At 47.6% G+C, this 25,789-nt stretch overlaps 1 protein-coding gene across 1 annotated transcript in view; it reads left to right on the plus strand.

Annotated features, from left to right (window-relative positions):
- LOC146817859 (amine sulfotransferase-like) overlaps positions 1–25,789 on the plus strand; it is a 363,774-nt gene that overhangs the window by 218,163 nt on the left and 119,822 nt on the right. The window contains exon 3 of the mRNA XM_085611341.1: positions 4,674–4,882. Coding sequence (XP_085467467.1) covers positions 4,674–4,882 — 209 coding nt within the window. The remainder of the gene's footprint in view (positions 1–4,673; positions 4,883–25,789) is intronic.

A 25,789-nucleotide genomic window follows, 5' to 3' on the forward strand; every position in this document is an offset into this window, starting at 1 on the left:
TCCATAGAGATCAAACCAGCTTCATTGCCGGTAGATCAATGGCGACCAACACCCAGTTTTTAATACATGCGTTGGATTATTTCAATACAAATTCCATCCCAGCCAGTATAGTAATGGTTGACGCGGAGAAAGCCTTTGACCATGTGAATTGGAAAACCTTGTTTTTCACCTTGGATCGGTTTGGGTTTCCTGCACAAGTAGTTAATATGTTACGCAACATCTGCCAGGGGGCCACTGCCCTGATCATAATTAACTTAAACTGTGCAGGAACCATAAATATAAACCACGGAACCAGGCAGGGCTGCCCGCTTTTGCAATTACTTTTTACTTTTTTTATAGAACCTCTGGTTTTAAAAATACAAACTAATGCTGCTATCCAACCCCTGATACCTGGTATGACTAAACTAAAACTCTTTGCTGATGACATTACTTTATATCTGACTCCCGATAGATAGAACGGCGAAACAGCTCTGAGGTAATTTTCGGAGTTTGAGCAAATAGGCGGGTACAAAATAAATGCCAATAAAACCGAGGTTCTCGCTCCTAATGCTGATTTGAACTTTTTTCCACCTTGTCTAAAGATACAAGCAACAAAAATATATCCTATAAGATATCTTGGGATATATGTATCTAATCAGTATCATCAGTTATTTGAGTTGAATTATCTAAAAATGAAGGGAAAGATCACGAAGCTGCTGGAACAATGGACATTACTCCCCCTATCGATAGCGGGTAGAGTTTCATTAATTAAAATGTCCATGCTCCCGCTGCTAATTTGTTTATTTTCTAATGTCCCGATTAAAATAAATCAGTCATACTTTAATGAAATTGATACTTTACTCAGGGAATTCATTTGGGGTAGGAAAGCTCCGAGGGTTAAATTGAACGTGGTCCAATTACCCCTAATACAAGGGGGCTTAGCGCTGCCTCACCTGAGAACTTATTATGAGGCCGCCTTTTTAGATTTAGTGTTGGATTAATGGGATCCAATATTACTAGCGACAGCTTTTTTATGGACAAAATGACACAAGAAGCTGTATCACTAACCCCAGTATTTTTAAAAACTTCTAAACTTCCAAAAAAGACACGTTATAAGACTTTAAAAGAATGGACGAGTCTTGGCCTCCAGTTGCCATCTAGACATATAAGTATTTGGGAAGGCTGTGGACTCTCCGAGTTTTACAATTCAAAATAGGCCGATCTACTGGCAAGAAATAGCGGCACGGGCGGAAGGCCATCAGAAGCCGACCTTTCTTGAACATTTACGCATTGTTCATCTGCTAAAAAATACCAGTGGTATTTTGGACACCCCTAACCAATTTGTTGTAGCCCTCTATGGGGCCAACGTTAAAGGAGTGGGAAACTGGTATAGGCTGTTACATAAGCAGGGACAGGCTTCCGTGATAGAGACTCACTTGGATAAAATAACTCGGGAGACCGGATGTAGGCTGGATGGGAAGGAATGGGAGTCTTTGTGCCTTCTAGGAAGTAAATCTTTATGTGCCGCAAATTTTAAAAGGATGGCCTTTTTATCAAGATTGCTTTCTTATTTAACTCCAGCCGCTTTAAAAAAAAGATTTCCAGGTGCAGAAAATAGGTGCTTTCGCTGCCAAATAGGTGGGGAGGGCGGGTGGCATCATACCTTTTTTGTATGTTCAGGACTTAGGCTTTTTTGGGAGGCAGTTTTTTCGGATATTGGGCAAGCAATCGATAAGAGTATTTTGCTCGAAGCCGAAGCTGCCTTGTTTGGTATCAGTAGAGATGAAAAGATACTATCCGAACCCGAAAAAGCCTTTGTATTTCTTTTGTGTATGGTTGCTCGCTCTCTAATTTTGCAGAATTGGAAATTTAGGGAAGCACCATCTCATCTGAAATGGTTCAACAAAATGAAAAGAACCCGAAAATTGGAGGAAGCCTATGCTAGGAGGGTAGGAGCTATTAAAAAATGTGAAAAAAATTGGAAGTTTTTCAATGAACTGGAACAATTTAAAGAGAGATCATAGCACCAGGGTTGGTAAATTAGTGTAGCAGCTTGTTACTAAAATGCATCAGAACTTTTTCTAATCGCACTTTAGCAGCACTAGCACTTTAATAGTTTTAGCACTTTATAGAATGCATTTTGCACTGTTGTCAATGATGTGAGGACCTGCTATAGCCACAAATCCTTGTTGTATTTATGTCGGCTTTAGGCAATAGGATGGCACTAGCACTTTATTGGCATTGCAATTTAGATGTATTAGGAATTTTCCTTATTGCTGCTGCTGTGTTCTAGGATAAATTTGCATTTCGCTTTGTGAATGAGTATATAATCAGCTGCTTTAGTTTTAGTTATTTGTCATTTTCTTTATGTATTTTCCAGCTGTCATTTCGATTCTCTGTAGAAATTGGTTTTACTGAAAATGCTTTTTCTAGTATTCCATGTAATTTTCGAACCTAATGCTCTGCTAAATAAAAAAAAAAGAGATTAAATTAAAAGCATCAGACTAACCCAAAAAGGCAGCCAAAAAGCATGCAAATCATAGGCAGTCCTAATGAAATATCTACACCATCTGTGAACTTGTTACTTAATATAGAGTGAAGGCATGCAAACAGAGGGAGATTAGGTGAAGTGCAAAGAACAAGTAAACAGTTGTAGGCTCGTATAATATAGGAAGCATATTATATGTTTGTCTGAATGTACCTGCCCTGCAGATTCGAGTCAGGAGACCACAACAGTAGTGTGAGATGTTTTATCCAGTGTCTCTCAATAAGTGTCTCCTGTCCATGCAGTTAAGGTGGCACTGGGGCTAATCTCATGGAGCAATGCAACACCTCTTTCCACCTTTGGGTGCTCACCAGTGCCCCCAGCAACACCCATAATGCTTCATCCTCAAGGAAACCTGAAACCGTGCCAGCACCATTAACTGCAGATCTCTGGCATGGCCCAGTGAAGTCATTAGATGCAGTGTGCCTCGGGTATACACTTCTGCTGGACCTGTGCTGCTGAAGGAGTAACTCTGCCACACCTCACACCTTTGACGATGAACCCATCAGGGCCCTGAAGCAGGGTAGAGCATTTAAGGCTGACAAGCTGAGCTCATCATCCCTACCGCCCCTTGCTGGCCGGACTCATGCCTGCTTCTCTGTCCTTCAAATAGAAGAAATGTGCTGCAGTTTCTCCACAAAGTGATCTTTAAGTTTGTAGCATAATTAGAAAATCATCTGAGGGTCCCTACAGGCTACTGAAAGTTTGTCCTTAACCTGGAACCATACTACCAAGGAGAGGCCTGATTACATCAATGGCTGCCTTTTAGACCTGTCAGTCTTTGGCTGGTCTTCCTAAGGGTGACCAGCAAGGTAATGGATGCACATTAATTTAAAAGCTAGCATCAATCTAAAGAAGAAGTGAAGAATAATAGTGCCTTTAGGTAGGGGTAGACACCATAGACCCATGTGAAGTCAGCAATTATCCCAGAAGACACACCTAAGGCCAGTAAGTCTTAGGTCTATGGTTCCTGGTCAGTAAAAATACATTTCACTGTGAGCTGAAAAACAGTCTGCTGAGTGGAAACTCATTAATGCATGTAGCAGAAGTCTGTATGAGGATGAGCTCTGCACATATGTTTTTGTTATGAAAACCAAGGGTTGGACTCAGGGCTGAAAGCGAGGCTTGGAGAAGGATGTGTTTCAAGCCTCCTGGAAGAAATGAAAGTTACAGACACACCTAATATCAGTCAGCAATTGACCCAGAAGACACACCTAAGGCCAGTAAGTCTTAGGTCTGAAGTTCTTGGTCAGTAAAAATAAATTTCACTGTGAGCTGCAAGACAGTCTACTGAGTGGAAACTCCTAAACACAGGTAACAGAAGTCTGTATGGGGTAGAGCACTGCACCCACGTTTTTGTAGTGAAAACTGGGGGTGTGACTCAGGGCTAAAAGAGAGGCTTGGAAACGATGAGCTCCAAGTCTCGTGGAAGAAATGAAAGTTGCAGAAAGACATGCATGCGGCCTATGGCGTTGAGCGAAACTGAAACAAGAGAACAAGTCAAACAAATGAAAGACACCTATTCAGACGGCAAACAAAAACTTTTGATTAACCAATTAAGCTTCCTAACTGAAATGCCAGCACTTGAAAAACAAGCACAGCACAAACGCTGTGCAGGCAAAACCTAAAAAATGAATTTCTCAAGAGCGTATGAAACATTACTTGAGCCATGGGACACTGATAAGAGAATCACACAAGAAATAACAGGAAATAGTAGGCTACAGCAAATAAAAATGGAGGAAAATGAAGTGGCAAGCACACCAACAAATGAAAAGAAAGGACAGGATGTAAGCCCTTTTAAAATGAACATTAAATATATTAGATTTCACAAGCAGAGCGCAAAACCTAAAAAGTAACTCACTGAATGCAAGCAGTAGAAAGGCACAAACCATCCAATCAGAAAAGAGGTAGGAAGATATACTCTAATGTCAAGACAAAAGCAAATAGGGAATAAAACTATCAAATAAGGAGCAGAGAAATTAGTTAAGCAAGAAAGTCATCCAATCAAGAACAAGGGACTGATCCAAATCCCACTATATGTAGATATTTTTTATGTGTTAGTGGCAATAGAACAGCTAAAGATGTCCAGAAGTGATACCCAAAAAATAAATAAATAACAATGACATACTGTTTTATTTTACTATTGAAGGGACCACATGGACACAACAAATTCTAAGTTCGATTTATCATGAAGGGCATCTCAACAAAACCGAAAACATCGAAACAGTTGATCGAATGCCTTGGATTGAATATAATATGAGAAAAGTGGATATTGAGCAGATTCCGTCGCCTCGCCTTTTGACAACGCACCTGCCATATCATTTGACTCCGAAAGGGCTCAAAAACAAAAAAGCTAAGGTATGAAATATTGCATTAATTACTGCATGTTCCTTGTTATTGCCTTAAGTACCTTTACCCTTATAAAATCATCATGCTTCCTTGAGTATCTACTGCACTGTGTTTCCTTTTGAAAGTGGGCTTCTTTTTTGGTTTCACTGTAAAAGAATTGCATTAACTCAAAATAGCGGCACATTAACACAAAATAGCGGCACATTAACACAAAATAGCGGCACATTAACTTAAAATATGTTGAGTTCCCAGAAATGGACTGCCTGTGGCGTTCCCACAGAAACAAAATATCTATTGCTATGCAGAGAAAAAAAATATTCCAACTGCATTGGGTGGGAGAAAAAAAAAGCCCAGGACTGCAACTGCGAAGAGAGAAAAATGAAGCTTGTCGCCAGTGGCTCCAATTAACCAACCTGCCCCCAAGGAGCTCACACCCACCAACCTACCCACTGCGTCCCGTGGTCTAAAGGAAGTCCCAGACAATCATCCAAAAGTATTCCTGTCCGTCCTCCTCTAGGCCACTTGAATCATTGCTGCTTGGCCTCTCTATCCAGCTGTGCGAGCCATTCCCATCTGCCCCTATCGCTGAGGGACTTCTGCTTATCCCCTTTATCAGGGTATTGCCACTTGCTCAGCCCCCATTCAGGGGGAGGGTCGATCAGGAAGCATCCCCACTATTGGGTTAAGAACTCAAAAAACTGTGAATGATGATTTGTGTGTGCGCGTTTATGCATTGTGTGTGTGTCTAAGAGAGAGAGACCATGTGAAGTGTGTATGAGTGCTCTTCCCATTACCTACTCTATGACAGTGATGGCATATTGGGGGCATATTGTCAAGGTCCGGCGATAAATATTGCAAAGTGCGCTTAGCGCTTGCATAGTTATCGGCGGCTATCTCTGGAATTTATCGCCCGGTTAGCACGTTATCAACAACGCGCATCGCTGAGGCGATAAAAATTCCAGAGATAGTTGGGATATCGCCATTTTCCATGGTGGAAAATGGCGATATCCTAGATGATAGGGGCCTGTGGTCTTAGCCACACAATCCATCCCCCATGTTAAGTATGCCTTAGTCAGGAATTTAACAGACGTTAAATTCCTGTGTTAAGGCATATATAACGCGATTTTAAAAGTCGCTCACCTTCCTTGATAATATCACGAAGCTGCCTTCGCAATATTTCCCCTGGTTGGTTTCACAGCCATGCCTACTGTGCATCTCATTAGCGATGCAAAGTTAGGCATGCTGGAAACGGGGCTACATCAGCAAAACACGCGATAGCGTTTCTTTGCTGATAAGGCGATGAAATTATCGCCGCTTTTCGTCCGAAAATGGCCGCAAAAGCGGCGGTAATTTCATTGCGCTGCCTTGATGATATGCCCCTCGGCAACTTGTCAGCATCACCCCTGAGATGAAACATGTTGCCCGCCTATCGAAAAATGCTGGATCTTTTCAGAATTGGGTATTTATGGCAATTTGTTGTAATCGACAGGCATATGTACATTGCCAACTCCCAATAAAATGCTGTCATTCTGGACATGTCCTCTCCTACCTGGGCAGTTCAGTTGGTCACCTTTGATGTAGGGCACTCGCCCTGTTCTAATTTTCTTTTCGGCATCACTGAGAGTCTTGTATGTTTACCTCCCTCAGGACCCACTAAAACATGCCAGACTGAAGTCAGTCAGTCAGTCAGCAAGTCAATAAACATTTCTTGATACATAAAAATCTGCATAAAAGTGCACATTACATGCATTGCTATTAAATTGGCACAGAAGTGAGATTATAAGATTTAAGTAAATATATATTTTAAACAGTATAGAATAGCAATGGCGAGCTGCAGCTTTTAAAAAACTGCCCAACAGAAGCAACCTTCACCGGTAGATAACAGTTGTCAAAAACAGACGAGTCTACCTACATTTAACAAATCCATACTTTTTCACACCGAAAATAAAAGAAAACGACATGTGAACTGATGATAATACTTACAAAAAAAATATATATATATCAAGGACATTATTGGAGATTTCATCACAGAGGCACCTCAGAATTGAAAGAGTATCATACTGGCCAAGAGGGAAACAAAGATAATTGCTGATAGATCCCAATCTAAATCTAGGTAGAAATGCTTTCTCCCAGGAACTAATCTTCAATGCCAAATATGATTCCAGGCTCATTGTAGTTTGCAAAATGGAGTATCGTCTCATTGAGAGTGTATTAAATTCCTCCCCTTCTTTTGAGTGCCTACTGTACTCCGAGATATCCGCTACTCAATAGTATTGGTATTGGTATTGGTATTGGTAGGGGTTTTTTATAGAGCACACAACTCACCCTGGGGCATCTAGGTGCTTAACTGGGAGAATGCGGGAGAAAAAGTAACCACAATGACCGGGAACCGATTAGAACAGGAAGGTTTTTAATTTCTTCCTGAAAGCAGTCAGTGACTGAGTATTGCGGACTGCTAACGGAAGTTTGTTCCAATAGTTAGGGGCTAAGAATGAGAAGGATCTGCCTCCCGTCCGCGTGAGGCGGATTCTGGGAACTTGAAGGAGGTCCAGAGAATTGGATCTAAGATTTCTCTGAGAGGAATATTTGACCACTTTCTTTCGAAGATAGTGAGGCCCACTTCCCTTTAGAGCCTTGTAAGTCAGACTGCAGATCTTAAAGATAGATCGATTTCTAACATTCAGCCAATGCAGTTCTTTCAGCAAAGGTATAGAGGCTGAGCCTGGAGGGCGATTCAGGACAAGCCGTGCTGCCGTATTTTGGATAACCTGAAGTTTAGCCAGGTGGATTTGGCTCACTTCAGCCAGCATCGCATTTCCATAATCTAAGCGACTGATAACCATTGCCTGGACTAAGGTTCTGCGCTGAGAAATGGGGAGAAATGGGAAGATTTTCCTAAGCAACCTTAGCCCATAATAGCAAGAGCTGGTTGTTGCCGCTACCTGATCTTTCATAGATAGGGTCTGGTCCAAATAGATCCCAAGGGTCTTGACCAACTTCTGGGGAGTGGGGGGGGGGACCAAGTTGATTGGGCCACCACTCATCCGACCAGCTGTTATTCGCTTTACCTAAAAGCATAACCTCCGTTTTACCGGGGTTAAGCTGGAGGCAGTTTCTCGACATCCAGTCAAAGATGGCCAGCATACCGGCGGCGAAGCGGGATTTGTCGAGTTCTGGGTCCGCACCAATTGTGAACATTAGCTGGGTGTCATCAGCATATGACACAATTTCGAAACCCAGATGCTCGACTACCTTCGCCAGAGGAGCCATATATAAATTGAAGAGAGTAGGGCTCAAGCAGGAGCCCTGAGGGACTCCCCTGTCCAGCAGCATTTTTTTAGAGACAAACGGTCCCAGCATAACAGTTTGCGTGCGACCCAATAGGTACTGTTCTAGCCATTTCCAGGCTTGACCTTTAATGCCACAATCCTGGAGTCTCTCCAACAGCTTCGAATGGGAGATCGTATCGAAGGCTGCGGAGAGATCAAGGAGAATCAGAATAACTGATCCTCCTTTATCAACAGTTAGCCTCAGAGAGTCGGTAACAGCCAGCACAGCCGTCTCTGTACTGAATCCGGGACGAAAACCGGACTGGGATGGATCTAAAAGATGGTTTTCCTCTAAGTACAGGCTTAGTTGGCTGTTAATGTGACTTTCCAAGATTTTCCCTAGGAGAGGTAGAAGGGAAATGGGGCGATAGTTAGCCAAGATCAAGGGGTCAGCCGATGATTTCTTCAGTATGGGACAGACGACCGCCTCTTTCCAAGCAGTCGGAATTGTGGCCGAAGTGATGGAATTAATAAATAAATCTCGGATGGCGGGGGCACAGCTTAAGGCCAGATCTGCCATGATTTTGGGAGGACAGGTATCCCATGGTGACCCCGATTTCGCTCTCAAGAGAGCTTTAATCACCTGTTCAGCTGTAACCAATGAAAAGCAGTTGAGGGAACATGCGTTTGTGTTATTTTGTTTCCGGGGCGATTGAAAGGAAGCCATCTGAGAGTTAGTAGTGGTGGGGAAATTGGCATAGATGTTCAACATTTTTTCCTGAAAGAAGGAGGCCAGGGAGTCACATAGCTCTTGTGTTTCTGGGGGCCGCTGTCTACAGGCTTTTGGCGAGACAAAGTCCCGTACAATCTTAAATAGGGTTTTCTGGGAGTTGCTCGCATTATCAATTTGATCAATAATATAGTGCTGTCTGGCAGCCTTTAAGTTCAGGTGGTATTTGGACAAAGCCCTCTTGTATAGTATTCTATTTTCCTCTGATTTGTCCAAGCGCCATCTCCTTTCCAGGTGCCGGCAGCTAGACCTTTCTAGCTTCAATGTACCTGAGAACCAGGGAGTAGAATCTCTCTGGGGCCTAGATTTCACTAACTTCTTTGGGACAGTTTTGTCCAAAGCTTCTTCCAGTGCAGTATTGAAGCTTTCCAATTGTTCACTAATATCTCTAGTGTTATCTGATTTATACATGGAAAAGGTCTCATTAAATGCCGCCGGGGAAAGATTATCCCATCTTCTACGAAGCGTTAGGGATTGTTTAGTGGGCTGTAGTGGACTTAGTTCTACCAGGCAAGTTATGTGGACCGTAATCATATAATGATCGGTCCATGGAAGGGGATAGGGAGGGTCACAATGGATCCGATCCGAGTTGGAGAAGAGTAGATCTAGTAGATGCCCAGCATTGTGGGTAGGACCCTCTATTCGTTGAGTAAGATCTAAGAGTTTAAGAGAAGCCAGTAATTTGATGACTTCAGGGTCCTCTACTTTCTCTCCATAAAAATTGAAATCCCCCAGCAAAAGGAAGATGTTTGCTGCAAGTATATGAAGTGCAAGATATTCTACTAGCACATCAGCGAAACTTCCTTTGGGACCTGGTGGGCGATACACTAAAGCTCCATGCCAGGTGTCAGTAGGAGAGACAATAATTTTAAAAATGCCTAGTTCTAATTGTTCATTACATATTGAGGAGACCCATTTTGCCTCCACATCTTTTTTAAAAGCAATGGCAATACCGCCACCCTTTTTTTTTCCCGGTCCAAATGAATAAACTTGTAATTCTCTGGAATTGCGAGCGTGATCATCGCATGGTTTGAGGGGTTTAGCCAGGTCTCGGTAAAAAAACACACCATAGGATCCTGAGAGGTCAGCATGTCCCATATTTCAAATGGGTGTTTAGCTAGAGATCTCGTGTTACACAGAATAATTCTATGAGATCCGGTGGCCGAACTATCTAGCTTTATCACGTCAGAATTGAGATTGGGTTCCTCAACTATGCTGAGCTGATATTTACAATGCGGACAGGATACTGGGCCTTCCAACATGGACAACTTGGCCTGCAAACAATTGTTGAAAGGACATTTTTGTGCTTGGGCACACTTGTTTATAAGGTTTAAAGCCTCCGCCGAGTAACAGCATCATCCTTTTTAAAAAAAATTAAATGAGGTTAAAATTATAGGAGGCTAAAACACATTCCTGTCAAACACCATGATCCAGGGTAAAATATTTAGGGACAGATTTACCACAAAGTCATGCAAAGGAACGCAGTAAGACAACTTGTTTTTCTGTGCTGTGGTGCACGATAGGTAGAGAGCAGGAATGTGCTTATCTAGTAAGCTATGACACATTTCTGCTCTCACATGTGCTCGCACTAAGTGCTACCCAGCACCAACACAAGCACCCTTGCCCATGGTTCAAGGGTTGCTGTGTTACAGGCAGGATTGTTATGAGCAGGAAGCAACCTTCCTACACAAAAAATATACTGAAAGGCATGTTCCTTTTTAGGTCTTTGAGACATACTGTATTGAGGTATTCATTTAAAGCTGCATCCACTCCCCCCCCCCCTATTTTGTATTGGCTTTTGTACCTGTCCTTTATAAATTTTTGCTTTTTATTTCTTAATAGGCCTATTATTCCCTCCTTAGTAACTCCCTGTCTCCTATTGTCATCTCCTACGAGGACTGACTCTTTTACATGTGCTGTTACTCAGTAAGTTTCATTTACGGTCTGTCTGCACTATTTTCTTAAGCCAGATTTTCCTACCTGCTGTTGCAGGCACACTTTTTGCTTCCTAATTAACACACAGCATTTGTATCCTGCTCATCAGTGCGTTTGGAGGGCGCCTGCTCTGTTCCCTGCACTAAACAACTCCTGCCCCTCACCCTGAATGTTTTAATAATTGTTCACATTCTTTATCAGTGCTGCGCTGGTTTCACTTTTATGGTTGTGTATTTCCCAGCTCTTCTGTTCCACTTTCTGTGCTCTCTCTCAAACCTCCAGCCTGCCTCACAGCAGAGCCAGGCCTCAGAGCTGTCTGTGCCTGCCCTGTTTATCGCAGCTGCCCCAGCTGTGGACTGGCTACGGTCTCCGGGAAGAACAGCAGGACATGAGCTCTTTCTATGAGCTCTTATCAGCCCAGCGCCCTTTCAGAGCACCTCGCTGGCTTGCTTTACTCTCCTGTCTCCCCCACCCCTCTAGCCAATGTCTCTGCTCTCTCTCCTGCCTCCCTTCCAGTCAGTCATGGGGCCTGCCTCACAGAGGAGCCCGGTGGAGGAGATGGAGGGCTGTGCTGCTAGATAATCATCACAAACAAGGCCTGGTTTCTGTCACGCGCTGACGCCTTACTTTCACATTGGAAATATTCTGGGGCACTAATTAGAGGCACAAATGCACTTTGACATTAATACTGAGACAAGAGTAGAAAGTAGGTATGGAAAGTACACACTAAGCTTTCCCTGCTTTGGAGTCAACATGATGTAACCACACTTAATATACATAACCTCCCTCCTATTTTTTTTTCTTCAAAAGACTCCTTTTCTAGGAAATCTCAATTAGGATTTTATTCACAATTATGTATTTTTGTTGCTAACATGCTGTTTGTTTGTTAAATTAAAGCGTATTTCTGTTGTAGTTTTCATACATTTTCTTTATTTTGTGCACTGTTTTTGAAACTGTGCTTTGTAACCAGCGTGTTATGTAAAATGCTGTTTCTCTTCTATAAAATGCAGAAGTGAAATTTATCTGTGTTTTATTTTATTTATTTTCCACAATATTGCTTTTGTTTGTGATGTGTAATAAATATGCTGGGAATTAATTTTTTCAGTGTACTGGGTGTTAATGTATTGTGGCTAAAATTTACTTTTGACGGTGTGCAAGTTTTTTAACCACGTACAGTTGTATGGACTTGAACTTTGAGCCCTAGCTTCAAAGTCAGCACCTTTTTCCCTTTATTTTGCCGATGTTTTTTCATCCTAGTTCTATAATATACTGTTTCTTTGGCAAAAGAAAAAATATTTCTACTCTAGTTTAGCTAGAAGTGAGAGTGGCTACATATAATGAAGGAATAATGGTGCCAAACAGATTGAGAAAGGCTTCATAGAAGCCGAAACGTGTCTCTTGTGTCTCGGGGTCGTGGGTGACCCGATAAAATAAAAGAAGCTGTATACCAACTACCTGATGTCCGTGCCTTCTTCATGGGAGTTCCTGTTGAAGTTTGGTGGTTGTTTTCACATATATATATATATTACCTACTGGCGGTCGCCAGTAGGTAGTTATAGTTAGGACCACGTTTCCATAGGAAATCCGCAACATTCTATTTTGAATAACTTTGGCGCCGGTCGACGAATCCTCGCAAATTTTTCAAAATAGGTGGGGCGCTACGCTACGCTCCGCTCCTACCCTGAAAGTCTCGGGGGGATTCGTCAAGCGGGGGCTGAGATAAAAGGGGGGTCCCAAAACGCGTTTTTCCCATGCATTTTTCCATAGGACCTTTAGACAGGGCTACAGCCCGAACGGCTGAACAGAATTTAATGAAATTTGGCAGAGAGGTAGTCCCCAGGTCAAGGAAGTGCCTTTTGTAGGTTTGGTGTAAATCTGTTCAGTAGATTCTGAGAAAATAGCCTTTAAATCAATATATATATCTGAGCCAGCTTACGGTGCGCTTACGGTGCGCTTACCGTACGCGTACAGTGACGTGCGCGAGCGCGATTCTGATTAGATCTTAGTAAACATTCGAATCGGTCGAAACCAGGAAGCGGCGGCCTTTTATATACCAAATCCCTTTGTTCCGGGTTCAGGGTGAGGGGGAAAACCAGTCGCAGCTGGTTGGGGAGCACCCTTGATGTGCTCGGCCCCTCACTCTATTCCCTGGCAGGGCTAGGGTCGTCAGTCGCACCACAGGGGCGGAGCCAGCATTGTGTGGGGAAAACCCTGCCCTATTCAGGACCCAGGTGTACTCCTCCCACCCATCTAGCTGCTGATCTCCCCATTCACCACTGGGTGACTCATCCTGACTCTGGGGAATCCCTAGCCCGTCACATGACCTCAACCAGCCAATCATGCGACAAGGCACACATTTTACACTGCACACCGAAGTGCCCACTTCTAGAAGTGGCACTTCCATACTAGGTACATGCACGCCGCACACATCATCGCGCAGCATTCAATCACACGAGTCCGCACATACCAAACTCGGGCCTGCACACCCCACGCATCAGGAACTACTAGGGACACATACATTCCCCATGCATTCCTATGGGAGGGCAGGCCTATCTCACCACATGCATTCAGCGTGCGTACGCACTTTACCCTGGGACCCAGGGAAAGTGCGCAGGAACCAAAAACCACTATCACCAAGTCACCAATAAAAAGCAAAAAAGTTCAGGGGTAAACCTGCCAGAAGGGCCAAGTCCAACAGTCAGTTTTCCCCATTTCGAGCAAAGGCAGAGGCCCTGTTTCAGGGGCAGCTCAGGCAGTGTGCCTCATCGCGGTCGCAACCTCGAGATTCGAGTGGGGGCCCAAGAAGAAGCAAAGAGCGCCGCATGTCGGGCCAAGCAAGCAGCTGAGTAGTCCAAGTGGACCACCAGGCACGTCTGCCAGCAGGCCCAGCACTGTGCATGAAGGCTGCAGGGACAGTTGTAGGAGAGTAGGATCTGCTTCTTATAGTTACCCCCACTTTTTGTTGATGTTTCACTGTTTTTCGACTTTAGTCTGGCTGGGGCCCTGCTAACCAGGACCCCAGCCTAGCTGCTTCCTCTCTAAATTGATTACCAGTACTTTAGGCACACTCCAGATTGGATACTGGGGTACCCTTATAAGTCCCTAGTATATGGTATACTATGTACCCAGGGCATAGGTACACCAGAGGCCTACCAGGGGCTGCAGCATGTATTATGCCATCCCTGGGAAGCCTTCCAAAATGACACCACAGGACTTCTACTGCAGCCTGTGTAAGGTGGTGCATGCACCCTTTACTGAGATATAGGTTCACTGCACATATAAACCTATCAGTCACCCCTATGGCAGGCCTTACTAATCCTGAAGGCAGGGTGCTGGGTTTTATGTGAGAGGGTGCCCATCCATGAGCAGAGCCCCTCTGCAGCCTTCGGAACATTTATTCCAGGGTTGTTTGTGATGCAGCCAAACCATTATACTCTGAAGTGCATTATAACCAAACGGTAAATGCTAACTTTGGGATGGCTGCACAGAAACATGTCGTGTTTGTTGTCAAACACCTTGGAATCATACCCCCACACCAGTAACTAGTGTGGGAGTATGATCCCACCCTTCTAGAGGGAGAGAAATGACAGCACCGGTATACGTGGTACCAGCTAACAGAGCCCTGGCATCACAAAATGGATGCTCACAGCCACAGACACGAGTCTGCCCTCCTGCTGCTGGATGCAACTCTGACAGGGGAGGCCTGGACAATAGGTTTCCTGTCACAGGGAGGTGTGACCACCTCCCAGACAGGCTTTAGTGTATTGGGGCAAGGTGGGTGCACTCTAAGAGTGCTCTGAAGTCTGCACTGGGGGCACATTTGGTGTCCCTGTGCATAGTCCAGCTCAAACCGGTTGCAGGGGCTTCCAGCCCCTGCTCTGGTGTGAAACTGGACAAAGGAAATGGGTGTAGCCACCCCTCTTTCTTGACCCTCCCATAGGTGGGTCCCTAGAGTTTGTCCCACCCCTTCCTTGGGTATATGATAGGAACCCATGGCTACAGGACTTTAGATTACACCTGGTTGAAACTCTGATACTGAAAATACTGGAACTTCGATGATCTACATTGAACTAGATGACTGAAGAACCTCCCTTGGAGTAAAGGACTTACTCCCCTGCAAGGCAGGCACCAAAGACGCATCTGACCGGTTTGCAACACAGGAGGTGGGTTTCCGTGGTCTTAGAGGTCGCTCAGTGCCCACAGCATGTCTAATGCCCGTATCCCTCGTGGCGACTGTGCAACCCAACCCCAGGACACTGCGTCACTTTGCAGAAGCATCAGCTCTCCAATGACTCCTGCAGCTGAGCTTTGGGTTACTTGTACCCCTGACTCCAAGCAGCATTTGCACTGAAGACCCACTTGTGGGACACCCCCGCGCCGCACGGCCACCAGCTGCTGCGTGTGCCCCTTTGCCTTGCCTAACTGCCTCGCCGCCGGCCTCGCTGCCGTCTTGGTTTCTCCCCATTTGTTTTCGCCATTTGTTTTGCCCCCCATTTGTGCTTGTTTTTCTGTAATCATTGTGCCGTGTTAACGTTTTTTCTGCCTGTTTTCGCCATTTGTTTTTGCCCTCCATTTGTGCTTGTTTTTCTGTAATTATTGTGCCGTGGTAACAGTTTCCTTCCTGTTTGCCCGCCTACCTCGCCGCCCTCCGCTCTCCCTCCCCGCTTCCCGCCACCGCCATTTACCCCGCCCCTTTCTCTTCTGTACCCTCCCCGCTCCCGCCTCCCAGCTGCTCCGCCCACCCGCGCACTTGGCCTTATATGGCGACCGTGCGACGCAGGTGAGTGTGACCCACTTGTGGGACACCCCCGCGCCGCACGGCCACCAGCTGCTGCGTGTGCCCCTTTGCCTTGCCTAACTGCCTCGCCGCCGGCCTCGCTGCCGTCTTGGTTTCTCCCCATTTGTTTTCGCCATTTGTTTTGCCCCCCATTTGTGCTTGTTTTTCTGTAATCATTGTGCCGTGTTAACGTTTTTTCTGCCTGTTTTCGCCATTTGTTTTTGCCCTCCATTTGTGCTTGTTTTTCTGTAATTATTGTGCCGTGGTAACAGTTTCCTTCCTGTTTGCCCGCCTACCTCGCCGCCCTCCGCTCTCCCTCCCCGCTTCCCGCCACCGCCATTTACCCCGCCCCTTTCTCTTCTGTACCCTCCCCGCTCCCGCCTCCCAGCTGCTCCGCCCACCCGCGCACTTGGCCTTATATGGCGACCGTGCGATGCAGGTGAGTGTGACCCACTTGTGGGACACCCCCGCGCCACACGGCCACCAGCTGCTGCGTGTGCCCCTTTGCCTTGCCTAACTGCCTCGCCGTCGGCCTCGCTGCCGTCTTGGTTTCTCCCCATTTGTTTTCGCCATTTGTTTTGCCCCCCATTTGTGCTTGTTTTTCTGTAATCATTGTGCCGTGTTAACGTTTTTTCTGCCTGTTTTCGCCATTTGTTTTTGCCCTCCATTTGTGCTTGTTTTTCTGTAATTATTGTGCCGTGGTAACAGTTTCCTTCCTGTTTGCCCGCCTACCTCGCCGCCCTCCGCTCTCCCTCCCCGCTTCCCGCCACCGCCATTTACCCCGCCCCTTTCTCTTCTGTACCCTCCCCGCTCCCGCCTCCCAGCTGCTCCGCCCACCCGCGCACTTCGCCTTATATGGCGACCGTGCGAACGCGCAGCGGCCACTCGCAGCGGGTGCGCCGATTGTGCGCCGAAGGCGCGCCAAAGGTAAGCCCATCTGCGCCCGTCCGCGACCGGATCGCGACCAGCGCCAGGACCCCTGGCCCACGAAGACCCCGACCAACCCGCCTGACGTACTCCGCCGCCACCCTCATCGCACTCAACACCGGCCGACTCCCAGGATGCCACCAAGCCACACCACGACGCACCCACGGACCCTTCAGCTGCCACGCCTGCAAATTCTCCTGCATCCGGACCTGCCTCGCACCAGCACCCGCCAAGTCGAACACCAGCAGCACCCACCTCAAGTGCATCCTGCTCAACACCCGCTCCGTCCACAGACACGCCATCGAACTCTGGAACCTCCTAGACGCCACAGCCCCTGACGTTGCCTTCCTCACAGAGACCTGGATGAACGCCTCTTCAGCTCCCGACATCGCCATCGCTATCCCAGAGGGCTACAAGATCGTCCGGAGGGACCGCACCGCCAACCAGATGGGAGGAGGCATCGCCATCATCCACAGGAACACCATCCGTCTCACGACCAGCACCGACAACACCCTGACCACCGCCGAACACCTGCATTCCCAGATCCACACCGACCCGAACACCACCCTCAGAGGCACCCTGATCTACCGACCTCCGGGACCACGCACCCAATTCAGCGAGGACATCGCCGACTTCGTCAGCCCGCATGCCCTCCCCTCCGCTGACTACATCCTCCTGGGGGACCTCAACTTCCACCTGGAGAACAACAACGACCGCAACACCAGCACCCTGCTCGACAACCTCGCTAATCTTGGACTCAAGCAGCTGGTGTCCACCCCCACCCACCTCGCCGGACACACACTCGACGCAGTCTTCTCTTCCTGCACAGACATCGACTTCAGCCACGCCACAGAGCTTCAATGGACGGACCACAGCTGCGTCCACTTCACCTTCAAGAGAACGACGACCCACCACCACCAGCAACAGGCCGCCCGCAGAAGCTGGAACAAGATCACAGCAGACCAGCTCGCCACCTCCCTGAGCCAGCACCCTCCTGCCAGCTCAGCAAACCCCAGCCAGGCCGCCGACAACCTCACGAAGTGGATCAGCATCTGCGCGGACGAACTCGCCCCGCTGAGGACCCCGCCCAGCAGACCCGGCAGCAAGAAAGCCCCGTGGTTTACCGACTAACTCAAGAGCTCCAAGAAGAACTGCCGAGCCCTCGAGAAAGTCTGGAGAAGGGAACCTACACCGGACAACAGGACCACCTTCAAGCTGGCCACCCGGAAGCACCACCAGCTGATCCGCGCCGCCAAGAAAACTGCATTCAAGGACCGGCTGGACAACAACGCACACAACTGCAAGGAACTCTTCAACATCGTGAAAGAGCTATCCAACCCGAGCGCACGAAACAACGACATCACCCCATCGCAAGACCTCTGCAACTCCCTCGCTTCATACTTCCACAACAAGATCGCGGACATACACAACAGCTTCAACAACCAACCAACGCACACCAAGACCGAACAACCACCCCCCACCACCACCCTCCACGCCTGGACCCCGATCAGCACCGAAGACACCGTCCGCACGATGAACTCCATCCACTCCGGATCACCGACCGACCCCTGCCCTCACCACGTCTTCAACAAGGCCGACGCTGTCATCGCACCCCACCTGCGAGACATCATCAACACATCCTTCGACACCGCCACCTTCCCTGAGAGCTGGAAGCACGCCGAACTCAGCGCTCTACTCAAGAAACCCACTGCGGACCCTACCGAACTCAAGAATTACCGCCCCATCTCGCTCCTCCCATTTCCTGCCAAAGTCATCGAGAAGACCGTCAACAAGCAGATGGCCGCCTTCCTCGAGACGAATGGATCCCTCAACCCCTCACAGTCCGGCTTCCGAGCCAATCACAGCACCGAGACCGCCCTCATCACCGCCACCGATGACATCCGAGCCCTGATGGACAACGGAGAAACAGCGGCCCTCATCCTCCTAGACCTCTCCGCGGCATTCGACACTGTCTGCCACCGCACCCTAGTACAGCGCCTCAGCAACGTCGGAATCCTGGACAAGGCGCTGGAATGGATCATCTCCTTCCTCGACGGAAGAACACAGAGAGTCCGCCTACCACCGTACAAGTCAGAGGCCACCGAAGTCATCTGCGGCGTCCCTCAAGGATCCTCACTGTGCCCCACCCTCTTCAACGTCTACATGAGCCCCCTCGCGGCCATCGCACGCCAACACAACCTCAATATAATCTCCTACGCCGACGACACCCAGCTGATCCTCTCCCTGACCAACGACCCCGCCGCCGCCAGAGCTAACCTGCACGAAGGGATGAAAGAGGTAGCCGAGTGGATGACGACCAGCCGCCTGAAACTGAACTCGGACAAGACGGAGGTCCTCATCCTGGGCTCTTCACCCTCCGCCTGGGACGACTCCTGGTGGCCTCCCGCCCTGGGCACCGCACCCAAACCGACAGACCATGCACGCAACCTGGGCTTCATCTTGGACTCCTCCCTCTCCATGACCAGGCAAGTCAACAACGTCTCCTCGGCGTGCTTCAACATCCTACGCATGCTACGGAAGATCTTCTGGTGGATCCCCACCGAGACCAGGAAGACCGTCACCCAGGCCCTCGTCACTAGCCGACTGGACTACGGCAACGCCCTCTACGCCGGTACCACCACCAAGCTCCAGAAGAGACTCCAGCGGATCCAGAACGCCTCAGCCAGACTCATCCTCGACATCCCACGAACCAGCCACATCTCCGGACATCTGAGAGACCTTCACTGGCTCCCCGTCAACAAAAGAATCACCTTCCGCCTCCTCACCCACGCACACAAAGCCCTACACGACCAAGGCCCGAGCTACCTCAACAGCCGAATCAACTTCTACGCTCCCAAACGCCACCTCCGATCAGCCAACCACACCCTCGCCGCCGTCCCCCGCATCCGAAGAGCGACTACAGGAGGAAGATCCTTCTCCTACCTGGCCGCCAAGACCTGGAACTCCCTCCCGACCGACCTGCGCCTGACCCAAGACCACCTCTCCTTCAGGAAGAAGCTGAAGACCTGGCTGTTCGAGCAGTAGCGGCACCCCCCCCCCCACCCCCAGCGCCTTGAGACCCTACGGGTATGTAGTGCGCTCTATAAATGTCATTGATTGATTGATTGATTGATTGATTGAAGATTGCCCGCCTACACTCCACGAGTGTTCCGTGAGCTGGCCCTTTGTGTTTTCTCTTGAGGTCCCTTTGCGATCCCTAGTCCGTCGACTGGTGGGTCCCTGTGAAGGCAACTTTAACTTTAATTGGGCTCAGCCGGTTGCTCCAAACGTACCCTGACTCTCCATTGCTTGGGGAGTCCCCAGGACCTTGCTGATCTGCACCAAAGCATTTTTTCTCTTTCTGCGTGGGTTGCTGTTGCCAAGGCTTCTTGGGTCCAATCCGGGCACCGACATCACAGCACTCAACATCCTTTGTGGGATAGCTCGACTCTAGCTCCTGGTTATCATCGACGCCTCCTGGTCCTCGTGGCAGCAGAGTCAAGCTTCACCTCTTCGCACCTGAATCACCTGACATCGGTGGGCTCTCGTCTATCGTGCCCCTGGTCACTGGTAAGTGACCCAAACTCTGTCCCCTCTGCTTTCAGGTTCTTCTGATCTTCGATCCAGGCTTGGATCACACTGGACACTTTTCTCCTTTCCGGCAGCAGCACTTTGCAGCAGATCGCCATTGAAATCAACGACGATTCCCGACACCATTTGTCACCTATGCACCCGGCTTCCCTGGGTGAGGTAACTCGAGTACTACAGTGCTCAGGTGGGTGCTGGCCCTAGAACCCCCTAAGTCTAAAGGGGTTTGCTCAAAGTCCTCTCCTAAGTGTCTCTAACTTCTAAAATTCCAACTGCGATTTTCCCGTTGAATAGTACGGGGCTTGCACCTGTGTTCTCACACTTCACGTGTCCTCCGTGGGTCTTCTGTGTCACTAACTTGGGTGGTTCCTTGGGGTCCCAGCGATTCTACGTGCTCTAGGCACTGTGTCTAGTCAAGTCATGCTTCTTATACCACTTTCTCAATATATGGTTTGGTCCGCCCCTAGGGCCCATTGTATATTGTGCTATTTACTGTCGTTTTAGAACTGTATTATTGTGTATCTTGGACTCTAATCTCATAAATAGATTAGTAGTGAGTGTTTAGAAATAAATACATATATTTTATATATACCTTGTGTGGTTCTCCTTTAATTTAGTGATTCAAGAGGTTATAATCTGGTAAACCAAGCTGCTTTACACTCCTTCAAGACTTATCCTGAAGTTTGCTCTCCACAGCTACCACTAGGATAGCTTTCAATAAAGGTTGTCGGTAAACCTATCATCAATAAGGGTTGTTTGGACTGGTACAAGGTGCCCACTATAACTAGTGGACAGCATATGCCAGGCAAACTTCTCACAACAGTCAATTATTGTGTATGCTGAAGGGCAGTCTTCTTTACAGGTCCTGTCTTTACTTCAGATCATGGGTACTCCCAGTGTGCAAGCTCTCATGCAGTTGGGAGCTCCAGCATGCCACGCAGTCCATGGGCTCCGCCCACGTGGCGGTTGGCTGTGCTTGTTTATGCTTTTGTTTTGTCTCTGTGGTTCCTTTCTATGTCCCCAGTGCATATTTGGAAGTCCCCTGCCTACGAGCAGGACCGGAAGAAAATGTTTCAGGGCTGCAGCGGCAATCAGGACAGGCCCTGGTAGCTTATAGGGTCAAGGTGTAAAAGAGCCGGAGAGTTAATGGGCAGTCCACTGTGTGCCAAATTAAGGAGGCAAAGGTTGCAGAGCCCCTCTCTGTATACGGGCCTCAGGCGTCCCCCTCCACAGCAGCCGGGGCGTCAGCTCAGCACACAGCCCCCCGGGGGGAACCATTGACCAAACAGGCTGGGCAGCCCGACTCAGGGTCGCACCGCAGGAAGCAGCGCCGTCCACGGCAGGCAGACAACTGTTAGGAACTGTGTTAGGAGTCGTGTACTGAGCATAGCCAGTACTCACATTGTGCACTGAGCATGGCCAGTATATTAAATACAACTTTCAAACATAATACCATACTACATGTTGCAAAATCAAGCAGGCACACTTACTAATCCAACTCAACAATGGTGCTAAGTTAAACCGTCCTCAGAAGGATGAAAGAAACAGCCAGGCAGCCCTCCTGAAACCTCAACCTGATCTGCAGTCAATTATGGGAAATTTGTAGCACGCAGATGAATAGTGCCTCAGGGCAGCCTTTGAGGAGATTACACACTGTGGGAGCTGCAGACATCAGTGCATGGCCATGTGCCAAGAGGCCACTTGGTGTGGTGCTGCACTGGTCTGTCCGCACTCACTCTCCTGAAGAGCTGTCGCATGTGCAGTCTCACTGCCTCAGGTATGCAGCAAGTCCCCCCCACACACCCCACTTCCAAAATACATATCTTCCGGTCAGATTAAAGTAATACTCCCAAAACACAAACATGCCTGAGTACGGACTCAAATGGTTGGCGATAACTTAAATTCCATACAGTGAAGTTCAAGCTATTGAATATGAAAGTATGAAAGTTTGTGGCCATCGCAAAATATTACCTCTGAATGAAGATTTTCTCTATATAAATGTATGCCGACAAATCTAGTAATTTCTGCTATGGTTCAGCCCTCAATTGGTCATGTACAATAGAGCTTCAGGAGCACTTTCAGCCAAAAAGGCATGGGAGCCTTAGCAGGGGCAGCCCGCAACAAGTCACCCCCGGCCCAGACTGGGTGATGCCGCTGTCCCGAGGGCTCCGCTGGAGCTCTCACTCGCCCACAAGTTCTGGGGTGGTGTGAAGAATTACTGCCCATTCTCCCTACTCCCCCTTGGTAGAAGGGGGGCTCCATTGCTGCCCTTAACTGGGGGTGGGGGAGGGTATCCCAAAATTAAGGTGCTTTTCCCGTGATAACATGCTCGCTGCGTCCCTTACCCAACTGGTGTGCGATGGGGGTTCACCCCAAATGAAGGTGCATTTCACGTGACAACAAACTCACTGCAGCCCTTACCAGCCTGGGGAGGTGGGTGAGTGGTGTGTTGGGTGGGGGAGGGGTTTCAGACGTTCGATTGTGGTTCACTCTGAAATCCAGGTGAATTTCCAGTGACAGTAGACACTTTGGGACCCAACGCCGGAGCTTCTGTTCAAAGTCCATGTGTGTTTCACATGAAAACAGAAGATTTGCGCCATTTACTGATAGATTTTGCTCCGAAATCGGGTGCATTTGCTGCGATAAATACACCTCCTTTCCGCAGCGACCTACCAAGCGTTTCACCCCAAAATGAAAAAGCATTGGACGTGATAAATGGACTCGCTGCCGATTTTTATGAGGGGTGTCACCCCAACGTTAGGTTGCACATCTCATGATATTCAAACAATGGGAATTTGTGCCGCCTCCGTTTCATAGTAATTCATTGATCCTTGTGTCTTCAAAAGTGCATGTGAATTTTGTATAGCCATATGGTAACATTTAGCCACATGCCGATAAACATCTCAGAGTGTGATTGATTCCAGCTGCACCCGAGTACTTCACAGGTCTTTAAAAAGACCATTCACTAGTTAACGAGGCTTTATTGTTTTGTTCACCCCTTCTTACCAGACTGTGGGCAGTGTCTACAGAGCCACCCTGTGCTCAGTGGCTTAAAACACCAAAACGTAAAGAGCTGCCTTTTACAGGGGACAGCAGAATTGCTTATTTTGAATGTCGGTAGCAAAATACCCGACGGCAGCGTGCAAAATTTGTTAGTATTTTGCCGTTTCTAAATATAAATACAGACAAAGGAAATATAGATTTCCGTCTGTATTTATATGTAAAAATCTGTAAAAACGTAAAACCTGAAGCCCTACTCAAGAAGAAACAAAGAATCTTTGGTGTAGAAACACGAAAACAGGGCTTTAAATTGCAGTATTAAGCACCGCTAATGGTCCCACATACCAGAACAGAAAAAAGTGCTACAACCCAAAGAAAGCTGTGTGTTTCTCTTTCTCATATCTCCCTCCATTCCCCCCTTCCCTAAGAGTCTTCTCATGTTTGGTGTGTGTCCCTTACCGCCAATGCAGGAGTAGATCCTTGTGGGTGTCGGGACATAGTATCTCATCTCTCAACAGGAACAACCTGGTTTTCAGGTGAGTGGTGTCATAACAACAGCAGATGTCCCTGGCGCAAATGACATGAAGTTCCCTCAGGGTGCAAATCGCCTCCACCCCGGGTCAGGGAGTCTGCCGACAGGCCGCTCAGCAAAGACGCCACGGGGTAGGCCGCAGGGATTCACAGAGCAGGGTGGCTGAGAGAGTCACTCAGTCCGGTGGCCCACACCCCTCCAGCAGGCGGGAAGGGGCCCGTAGGTTACAGCGGGGGCTCCACAGCCAGCCGCAGCGATGCCAAGTCTGGGCTCACCCAGCCGCCCATAGCCACGCTCAACTCAATCAGGTGGGGCCCGCCATCTTCATTTAGTGTCATCGTAGGCGGAGGCTGCCTAGCAGATTGCGTCACCGTCTTCTTAGTCCCCCCAGGGCGCACTCCTCTCCCAGCTCAGGCAGCGCTGCTAAATTCGGTGTCGGTCAGTGAGAACCGCACCGCAGTTGTCGCCACCACACACCGCTACTCCAGCCTCCACAGCCTCGTGGCTCACCTGGTCTGGCACCTCGCAGCAGGCCTCGCCCCACCGTCATTTCACCAGGCATCCCCGCATCTCACAGGTGGATCAGAGCAGGCAGCAGTATCCCACATCAGAGGCTAATGTTTCAGGCCACTTCGGTGGACCTCAAAGCATGACCTTGACAGATATTTTACATCCGGTCAGCAGAGCTCACTCAAGGTGCAGCCATCTTGCCGCTGGCGAGACCATGCCCAAAGAAATACTGTGTATATAATGGAAATTGAGTGCCTCCAGTTTGTTCCGTTTTGCAGGTTCCTGTATACTCCAGTTCAGCTTTTAATCCTCTTTTAGGGTTTGTCCTTATTCTTTTCTTGCTTTTTTCAATTAGTGAGCCTGTACTTTATTTATTGTTCGTTTCTTGCTTTTTTTAATTAGTGAGCCTGTACTTTAATTATTGTTCGTTTGTCGTTTCTTTGGTTGAATTCCGTTGCGCTGCTTACTATGTGCCTGTACACTTTAATGCTCACGTGAGCACGGTTGCTGGTACAGGGACTGGCAGACGTCGCCACGTCTGCTTCTTCACCGGCCGTCTGGGCAAACTCACAGTTCTCTCCACCATCATGGATTTTTACTCTTAATGTAGGTAAAATTACTTTGCACTATCGGAGTGCTCCCTTTCAAATTATTTGTGTAGTTGCAGACATAACAGCAATAACCTTCCACAACCTTAAGGTAATTTCTAAGTTTATTAGGGTACGTGCGATCACTTGTCACCCTCCATAGGCTCTCACTGCACCATCACAACACATAGAATATAATACTCGGTAAGGGAGTGGCACTCTCTCTCCTTCCCACAAATCTATGGCATTTTTGTTTGTGGCATGTCCCACAGAGTAACTGCAAATCTCTCCCTAAATTTATGTAGTTTGCTTTATGTTAAAAGAAGAAATGTTTGCTTTGTGTTTGCATTAATTTTTAAAGCAACATACTTGCAACTAACTTAACATAATAAATTATTTTATTATTAGCTCAGCGGAATGATTTCAAACGCCATGACCTCTAAGCGCACTGTGACGCGCTGTTCCCATTCTCATTTTACAAACCTTTTCCTTTTGTGTTTATGGTGACTTTTAATGAACTCTCATCTTTATATTTTTCTCTTCACTCTAACACTCACAAAATCATCCATCTCCCTGCACCAATGTTCTCTCCCTCACAAATGTTCAAAATGTCACTATCTCCACTTGTTTAGTAACCCCTTTATTTTCCGACTGGTCTCGATTCCAGGTGTTTTCTCAACCTCTGAAGTGTCCAAACTTGGTAGATCTATATCCCAATTCCTTTTATGCTCTCTCTCTTTAGTTTAGCCACTCGTAGTATATGTGTCTCCCAGTATCAGTTAATCTCATAATACTTATCCACTAAACATCCTGCCGTATAATATCACTACAAACAAAATTGCATGGGCAAAAGACAGTCATTTACAAGGTCCACATCTCCAACTCTGAAGAATGTGAGACCTATTGCATTGAAAATGCTTGTTGGATACTGTTTTCAAGTTGTAGAGTAAATGGCTTGTCTCAGTCACGGCATGTCTCAAAGTTTCAATTTAGTTTTTTAG

Source organism: Triturus cristatus, chromosome 6 (genome assembly GCF_964204655.1).
Source record: "Triturus cristatus chromosome 6, aTriCri1.1, whole genome shotgun sequence".
NCBI classification, from domain to species: Eukaryota; Metazoa; Chordata; class Amphibia; order Caudata; family Salamandridae; genus Triturus; species Triturus cristatus.